The 9,195-nt window shown below is 37.3% G+C and overlaps 2 protein-coding genes across 4 annotated transcripts in view; one reads left to right on the top strand and one right to left on the bottom strand.

Moving 5' to 3' along the window:
* The window catches only part of LOC103130325 (gap junction beta-6 protein-like), a 5,106-nt gene extending 2,111 nt beyond the window's left edge, over nucleotides 1-2,995 (bottom strand). Inside the window, exons 1-4 of one of the 3 annotated variants that reach the window (XM_016665823.1) lie at nucleotides 2,795-2,995; nucleotides 2,649-2,702; nucleotides 1,713-1,884; nucleotides 1,025-1,177 (exon numbers count right to left, since the gene is read on the bottom strand). In XM_016665823.1, the coding sequence (XP_016521309.1) occupies nucleotides 1,025-1,177; nucleotides 1,713-1,883 (324 nt within the window). In that variant the 5' untranslated portion in view covers nucleotide 1,884; nucleotides 2,649-2,702; nucleotides 2,795-2,995. Of the gene's footprint in view, nucleotides 1-1,024; nucleotides 1,178-1,712; nucleotides 1,888-2,648; nucleotides 2,703-2,794 lie in introns of all 3 variants that reach the window. The other 2 variants (XM_016665822.1, XM_007541689.2) reach the window with 2 other exon arrangements.
* A 2,074-nt stretch (nucleotides 2,996-5,069) lies between these two features.
* Nucleotides 5,070-7,506, top strand: sap18 (Sin3A-associated protein). Its single transcript, XM_007541690.2, has 4 exons — nucleotides 5,070-5,247; nucleotides 6,829-6,938; nucleotides 7,019-7,141; nucleotides 7,227-7,506. Exons 1-4 carry the CDS (start codon nucleotides 5,176-5,178, stop codon nucleotides 7,381-7,383), a joined length of 462 nt encoding a protein of 153 aa, XP_007541752.1. The 5' UTR covers nucleotides 5,070-5,175; the 3' UTR covers nucleotides 7,384-7,506.
* Nucleotides 7,507-9,195: the final 1,689 nt, after the last annotated feature.

Here is a 9,195-nt window from a genome sequence, read left to right as displayed (position 1 = left end):
TATATATATATATATATATATATATATGTGTCAAGGACACTAGTATGATATATGTGCATCATTTAGATTTGAAAACAAACGAAATTCATCAAATTTTCTCTAATTTCAATACGCAATTCTCATGTGACGTCACGTAACACTTCCGTGAACTTTGTCTTGACAGGGAGTTGCTATGGAGTTGCTATGAGAACAATAAACAAGCTACAAGCTTAGAACTGGCTCTCGTTTCATTCCTATATAACTTATAAACAATAAAACAATATAAGTATAACTATTGGTCGATCACAGTTTTTGATTTCTTTACCCATCTCTGTGTAATACTAACATAAATATCATTTACTGCCGTTTACAATTATAAAATTAGCCTAGCTAATGTAGCTTTTATCTGCTAGCTAAAACGGACATGTAGCCTACGCGTGTACTTAGTCTGTCAGTCATCAGAACCTTGTTATTCACCTGAAAAGTTCATAAGTCCTTTGCAAATCCGTTTAAACGTTGATTATAAGCGTCGATGAAGCTCCTCCATGGTGTAAACACGCTTTGTGTTCACTAGGTATAGCTCTATGTCATAGTATGAGATCGTAGGCAGCTTGTTCATATCGTCTGACATGTTTGCATTCTCTGTTTTATACGGTTTTGTTGATATGTATTTCTCTTTTTGGTCAAGAGTGTTGATATACTTTATACTTTGTTCTTTGTTGTTCTGGTTCAGCTATGTTTTGCACTGCGTTCTCCTAAGATGATCACTTCCGGTTCAGAGGGAACCATGTTGTCATCCAGATTAATGGTCCAATGGTTGGACAACCTCCTCTGGGATTTTTCTACATCAGAATTGATACCAGTCAGAAAATCCAGGTTGGTCCAGAAGCAGCAAACAGTCCCAACCACAACATTACCACTACTATGTTTGACTGTGGGTTTTTTAAAAGACTTCTCACAAAAAGTATGAATACTTTTACAAGGCACTGGTTATATTTAAACATGACATCACAATGAATAAGCAGAATTAAAGAGGGACATCCACCTGAAGGATTCGTCTCTTATCGCAGTGGTTGCGGTAGGCCACATACATGGAGACCAGGAGGGTTGGTGTGGACACAAAGACCAGCTGGAGACTCCAGAGGCGGATGTGGGACACTGGGAAGAACTGATCATAACAGACGTTCTCACAGCCAGGCTGGGAGAAAAAAACAAAGTAACAGAAATGGAAATCAGCATCACCATGCAGCTGGCATTGGGGTTGTTTCTAATAATTAATTTTGATTTATTAAACTAAATGGTATCATACAGCCAGTAGGTGTCAGTATTGACTGTGTGGTGGTTAGTTTGCACATTTCCTGTCATTTCTTTACAGTTTTGGTCTTTTTGTGCCCTGATTTGGGGACATTTTACACGCACATAAACAAGCAACAAGTTAGTTATTTTCTGTAAGGAAATGTACTAAGCATTTGGGTCCAGTCCAGTTAAAAAGAAAAAAAGTGAGTAGGTATGAAAGAGGAGTAGGAATTAAAAATAGGAGAAATTTATCTGGAGTAGTTTAGATTCAATGTTTTTTGTTTTTTTTTAAAAAAAAGTTGATATCTATAAATAATGTCATGTTTCTTTCCAACTTTTCAGAAGACATCTAAATATTTCAGCTCATTTGACTCCGCGTCTGATTTCTTTTTATTAATTAATGAGTTTGTGGTTATTTCTCTCTGGCCATGTGATACCTGTAGTGTGTTACAGGTGAAATCGGACTGCTCGTCGCCCCAGACGCTCTCAGCAGCCACAACCAGAACCATGACTCTGAAAATAAACAGCACAGAGAGCCACACTTTTCCCAGAGAGGTGGAGTGCCTGTTGGTGCCGACCAGCTGAGCGTACAGAGCCGGCCAAGACATCCTGCTAGAGCAGACAAGCAAAACAATCAGAAAAGTTACTGTTTACACCAGAAAACTACAGGTAAATGTTTAGCATTTTGATAAAAACGACTCCATGACGACGTGAATCTGTTTCTGAGGAGGACAGAAGTGGCAGAAGATGAAAGCAGAAACAAAAGCCGACTCTGACAGAGGAAGGCGATGAAAAGGAATGAAAGTGAGAGGAGGAAAGTGGAAGGCGCCGTGCCAGCATTCATGTGAACATCTGATGAACCTCGCTGCCCACCGACACTGTAAAAACACTCTACTGTACAAAGAAAGCATTAAACAACTCAGGCTGCTCTATAACGACAGCAGAAACTATTTTTAAATGAAATGTTTCTAAATATATTAGATTTATACCTTTCCTTCCTTACTGTTACCGTTATTAGCAGATTATTTACTATCATTATCACCATTAATTGTTTTTCTTTTACTGTTTTTGTTATATAACACAGATTTTGAAGAATTTACAGGTGTACATTGGAAAGGAGTTGGTAATTATTCTGATGCTGTATGTCTAATTATTAATATTATTAATATTAATATAACATTAGTTACAGTAAATTAAACAGGTTTATGAATACCATAATGTTTTTACTTACATATTTCCGATAATTATTGATTTGTAAGTTAATTATTTTTGTTCTCTTGTTCTACCTGTTAGTTGTTTTCTTTTTTTTTAAAATAAACAAATAAATGAAATAAAATAAAAATAATTTCATAAAACAGGAACACATTTCTCACCTTGCTTATAGTGATTCAGGTTATCGGCTGTAAAAGTTTCTCCATTTTCTTTTCCTGCAAGAAGAAAATAAAATGCATCTAATTGAAATCACAAAACTGACTGAAATAAATTTGAATTTGTCCTTTGAGAGCAACAAGACACAAACCTGCAGCTCTGAAGTCTTCTGCATAAAGATGCTTTCTTCACTGTGAAGTCAACAAAGACAGCAACAGGGTCACTTCCTCCAAGGACTTTCAAAATAAAACTCATCAGGGCTTTTTTGGGGATATTAGTATTTTTCCAAATGCAGGAATCAGTCTGGAGTTTTTTTCTTATCCAAAGCTGTAAGAGTGAAAGACAGACAAGCATCCTGTAAAGTTGGGGTGTCCAAAGTGTGGTCCCGGGGCCATAATACACCCTTGCTATAAAGCACGCTAACCCCTTGAATTCATTCTCGTATTTGGTGACATTACGACCACAAACTTTTTAAAAATACTCCACAAATGGAAATTACAGTGCAGTTACAGCAGAGCTACATTATGACAAAAATATCTCCACTTTTATTTATACTTTTTTGCATTAGTCTTCAAGTTTGTTTTCAGAGAAAATCTGTAAAACTAAGTTGTATTATATTTTATCTTAGCAAGTCTAATGTTTCTGTCAAAAGCATTAAGGCATCTTTTTGTGAAGCTAACAGCTTTTACTGATATAAAATGGAAATGGAGAGAAGAAACTGTCATATTGAAGGGTTGCAGTTTTACCAGAATGCAGGCAAAACTGAAGACATGAAGAGGTTTTAATAAGATGTTAAGATAATTTCTAACTATAGATTTACTAGTTCCAGATAGATGTTTTTGGGTTTTTTAATAGGAGTCTATTAGAGTCAAGAGTGTCCATCATTTTGAAGACATTTTTTATGTTTGAGTCAATTTAGACTGATGTATTCAAATTTAAAATCTTACTGAACCCGCAGTTTGGAAGTCCGAGGGCTGAGTGAACAAAGTAGCATTGTGGTGTGTAGGTGTGTGTGGGAAAGTGTATCTGTGTGTGATTGTTGTGACTGTAACTGGACCCAGCGAGAGAGTCGGAAGAAGAGCTTCTCAGATCAGAGTTACGTCTTGGCAGCGGCCGGCGGGCCGGACAGAGCGGCTCTGTGTGCGGCTGATGACTGGGACCGATGAGCTTTTCCCACAGTTTGTTGAAGTGTGGGAGCAAAAAGCGACTTCCTCGGTCCGACCTGCGGAACCGAGGAAGTCGAATAAAGACATCGGAAGATGCTAAATTTAAGACAGACAATCTAGGAAATAAGGATCCGAAAACAGTGAAATTAGGAATGTTCTTATTTATGGTTGGGAATTTATCGTATCATTTATAATTTATCGTGATAAGAATTTTGATTTATCGTTGTCACAATAAATTCCGATTAATGATTAATTATGTTTACACCCTCCAAAAAATGTCTCAGTTTAAATTATTTCTCCACTGTTTGTCAATTATCTCAATAAAACCTTTTTATGATAGAATGTGTGTTAAAACAAGGCCCTGCATCATTGAATGGGTATCAGTGTCAGAGACTCAAAGAGCCACTGTCCGATCTTTCTATCGAGTCCGCAGTAGAAATGGCTCAGAAAAGCTCGGAGGATCGTTTCAGTCTGGTGTGTGAGTGAAAATGTGGGAATCAGGGTGAAAGAGTAGAGACGTTCCTGGTCTCTGATCAGCCAGAACAGAGAGCGGCACTGTCAGGAAGAACACAAACAACCACTCACTGTACCATCACATACTGTACAAACATTCACTCACATATATGTTGACAGGAATTACACACACACTCACCCACAGATAGTTTAATGAGTGAGCAGGAGTGAAGCATGTGACTGAATGGCAGCTTTCTGTAGGAGGGTTGGCTGGTTGACACTAAGATGCAGTTTCTACAAAAACTGAAAATCTAACAAGCTACAGGAGTTTTAGGTGATTTATAAACATTCTGGATAACAAAAAAGAACATCTAAAGCACTGAGATGTTTCCTGGATATACTGTCATTGCAGAAACAACAGTTTTTTCGTTCAAATGGTTCAGAAAGTGTGATTAGGATTTCTAAATGCAATAAATAATAAAGTATGACGTCTCTCAGAGCACAAAGCATAGAATTAGACAGAATAGATCTGCCCTTATGGATTAGGGATATTGTCATTGATTTTTCTACTTGAACTTTCCCACCTTGTGTCACAAATCTTTATTGAATTGACTGCATAGTTGCATAGTAGAAGAAAGTCGAACATGGCTTACCGTTTTTGTTATCAATATTTATTGGTAGCGACAGTTTTAATAATAATACATATTTTTAAGCAAATTTGGATTTTATTTCCATTCTGACCCGCAAACCTCACCAGCTGGTGGCGGTAGTGAGCAACAGAACGTTGTTTGCCAACCGCCAAAAAAGTCAAGAAGAAGAAGAAAAAGTCGCTCACCACCTTGTTCGTTGCTGCAGCTACAGAAAGAGGACGGAGACAGACCTCGCTGTATGACTGTATTATTAATAAATAACAATGGCGCTTGAATCGCGGATTACACAGGAGGAAATAAAGAAGGAGCCAGAGAAACCCATCGATCGGGAAAAGGTAAATAACAGCATTTTACTCCGAAATCCCCCGCTGCTTGTTTTCCTACTGTACCCCGAGCTAACCTAGTTAGCATTTGATGCTAATATCAGAAAGCAAACTACTGAACGGTATTTGTAATATTAGATAAAATGCATCACAGTAGTTAAATTATGTGAAAATTTGCTGTGGTAATGTTAAGCTATTCAATAATCAAGGGGGAGAGAGAGAAGCAGGTAAATAAGGAAACGTCAACGTGTCGTGCTAGCTAATGCTTTGCTAGCTAATGGCTATTCAGCGTGAGCATCAAAAGACGTTTAATTTTATGTTTATCTTAAAAATATGTTGATTTGATGTCATGTAGTGTTATATCTTTCTTCTCGAAAGTCTATATTTGCACCATTTTTAAATTAAAATTAGAATCAAGCAGATTATCAGATATATTTTATGTCCGACGCTGAAATGAGGGGCTTTTTAGTAAAGGGTTATTCTGCCTTTTTCAGTAGATCTGATTTCTGGTTGAAACTCTAAAATACTTATATAATCTTTCATATGTGAAACCTTTAGACTTTTTAGTCAAACATTAAACGGGGTGCTTGTAATGACTCATGTGGCATTTTTGAATTATTACAAAACAAAACACCTTTTTCAGAAATTAAACTTTGCTTTTAATATTCTGTTTTATATACAGAATAATCTAATCCAGAGTTGACTAAACATTTTAGTTTTTTAACCAAAAAGAAAGCATGTTAATATAACTCTTTTCAAAACTCAGAAATGTTTATTTATATGTTACTTTAGGCTGTATTTTAAAGGTTCATTTTAGTTCATTTTAGAATAATACAATCCAAATCTAACAGTATTGCCCTCTATCTAATACCATGTCCCTGCTCAATGAAAGCAGCCCCTCAGCATGATGCTGCCACCACCAAGTGTTACTATGGAGATGGCATTTCCAAGTTTGACTATTGTTAGTGGCTTTGATTGAACAAGAGCTGATAAAATGTAAGAAAAATATCAATTTATTGTCAAATCTTCTAATTTTGAAACTCTGGAATTTTTTTTTTCCCCAAGAAAATTTCCGAGTTTTTTTTTTCTTTTCTATCTGCAATGGCCCTAATACACGGTTGTACTTTTAAGTAAGGTGTGTGTGTGTGTTTTATTATGGTATTTACCTTGGCCGACCTGCCCGCTCTGCACCAGTAAATTCTGTATTGATCGGCTTTGTTAAAGTTATTGGTGTATTTTGACATCAATATCAGTAATTTCCCTCACTGCACAGGAATAAATGAACATATTAATGCATATCTTCATGTTTTATTTGTCACCTTTTACATGTAAGAACGATTAAAAATGTTTTTAATCAACATCTGTTTCTCATTAAAAAAAGTTGACTTGTAGTAACCTGGTTTTGCCACTAGATGGCGGTCCTGATGGATTGAACCCTTTCAAAACCATTATTTAAAGACAAACGGTGTTTATTAAAGTAAACTTGCCACACTAAAATGTACTTATAAGATAATTTGATTGGGTAGAATACTTTTGGACTGTTTCTGCACTGCTTATGTTAAAAGTTAAGCTTTATTTTCTCGTTTGCTGCAGACTTGCCCCCTTCTGCTGCGAGTATTTACCACCAACAGTGGGCGACACCACAGATCAGACGAATTTGCTCGGGGCAATGTGCCCTCCAGTGAGCTCCAGATATACACATGGTAACATTTTGTTGGCTTGTCTGTATTTACTTGTCACAGAAGTGAAAATGGAGCTGAACTGTTGACTGTATGTGTTGCAGGATGGACGCTACATTGAAGGAGCTTACCAGTTTAGTAAAGGAAGTGTATCCAGAAGCCAGGAAAAAGGGGACTCACTTCAGTTTCGCCATTGTCTTCCCTGATCCGAGAGTAAAGATGTACAAGTAAGTCAAACTCTACAAATCTGTGCTGACTAGACAGGTTGATCAGAGGAATAGCAGGTTATTGATCTTAACTGATCACTTTCAGGTTGAAGGAGATCGGCAGCACTGTGTCTGGGAGGAAGGGCCTGGATGACGCCATGACGCTGCAGTCTCAGCGTTTCCAGATCGGAGACTACCTGGATATAGCCATCACGCCGCCCAACAGAGCGCCGCCCCTCAACCCGCGCATGAGGCCTTTCTGAGCGCCCTCTCACACTCTGAGAGATGGATCTTTATTTTGTGTTTTCTCATCTTAAATTGTTTCACTCACTCGTTTTATAAAACTTGATGTTTAATAAACCTGTTGTTGTTGTTTTTTTTCCCCCCCAAAGACTAAGTCTCATTTTTACTGACTGTTATTATGAGTTTCTCTGTAAAACTTTAGTAATTAGAAGTAATTGTAATAGTAAGTAGACTACAAATATGTTCTGCATTTTAGCTAATTTAAATTTGTGGCGCAAATAATTTCTCATAAATCAAATACTGACTCTTTACTAAGTATTAAGGACACAGGAAAGAAAATAAAGTAAATAATTTTTTTTCTTTACCCGTTTGTAAATTACTATCGAGATGAGAAGAAAAATAAAGTAAAAAGTAAACTCAAAATCACCTTTTAATAACAAAACCCCATAAAACCAGGGGGGATCTACTGGGGTGGCAGTTGCCACCCCAAACTAGAGCCTTGCTCTAGTTTGTTGCCACCCCAGCTAGTGACTATAAATTCAATAAATAGTTATGGCAAATCGGACAGTAAGCGCATGAAACTCTTTTTTTCCGACAACATTGAATGCAACACTTTGTAACCTGACACCCACTGCTAAGTAGCGGGAAGTGCGAGAGAAGGACAGAGCGCGAGGCAGCAGCATTGATATATATTACTGGACTGGACATTACGTGATTTATCGTAAGTCCCACATGCGCCATTGCTGTCCATTGAGTCAGGAATATCGGTGGTCAGGAAAATACTACAATCACGCAAAGAATCAGAACAACGGACGCAATGTTTAGCAGTTAATTCAACCATAGATAATGGTAATAATTATTCAGATTTCACAGGTGAGGAAAACGTTTTAATTTAAAGAAAACATTGAACAAGTGAGCAGTGGGTCAGTTATACTAGCCGAACTGCTGCTGGCCTGGTATTGACTTTGATAACCTCAGCATGTGCTGCGCAGTTCGGTGTGTTTTGGTTCCGTTAGCACTAAACAACCCACCAAGTCATCAGTAGAGCAGCTGTTTAAATCAGCTAATCAACCACCGCGGTGTTCAGGCGAAAACCTATTAATAATCACAATATAGACATTAAGCCTGACAACATAATGTAACAGACTGGATGTTCTGTTTTAGTGTTTTTGCTACTTTTTTTGTGTGGGAAATGTTAGTTTTTGATGTTGATTCCCCTGATCGGTCATCTCTGCTCTATCTGCTCGTTGAGCTGTTGTTTGTCGGTTGCCATGGCAACGGGTCCATGTAAAGCCGACACACAGAGCGAGAAAATGCGGAATAGAAGTTGTTGGAGCTATTTTTCCTTCGTTTCTTTATCCATTTGAATTTTGTTACCTTGTTCTTACATTTCTATTTCTTGTATTATTTACAGAGTTTATTTGTAGGTTGATAATTGATGATTTTATTTTTATTTTTGTTTTATTATTTTTCTTATTTATTTTCTAAATTTAGACAGGAAGTAATGTGGGTCAGTCCACTTCCTATAAGTGCAGGGGCCTGGTGAAGGACCAGCAGGCATTTGGGTTTGGGGCCAATGGTTTTTACCAGAGCAAGAGAGGTAGCATGAGAACAAATGAAAGTTTGATCTCTGTAATTGTTTGGTGAAAGGGGAAAATAAATCATCAAGATCAATCAATAAGTTTGGACATTGAACCTTGTTTTTCCTGTGTCCAGAAACTTGACCCCAGTGCCTCAGTAGTGGCTTGGTGGAACTTTTATTGGATGTTTGGCTTGGCAAACAATCAGAAGTGGTTCTGTCTAGTTTGGTTCTTCACCTGTTTATCAGCTTT

This window comes from Poecilia formosa, unplaced genomic scaffold, assembly GCF_000485575.1.
Source record: "Poecilia formosa unplaced genomic scaffold, Poecilia_formosa-5.1.2 Scaffold625, whole genome shotgun sequence".
Classification (NCBI taxonomy): Eukaryota; Metazoa; Chordata; class Actinopteri; order Cyprinodontiformes; family Poeciliidae; genus Poecilia; species Poecilia formosa.
This window is presented reverse-complemented; position numbering and strand designations above follow the sequence as displayed.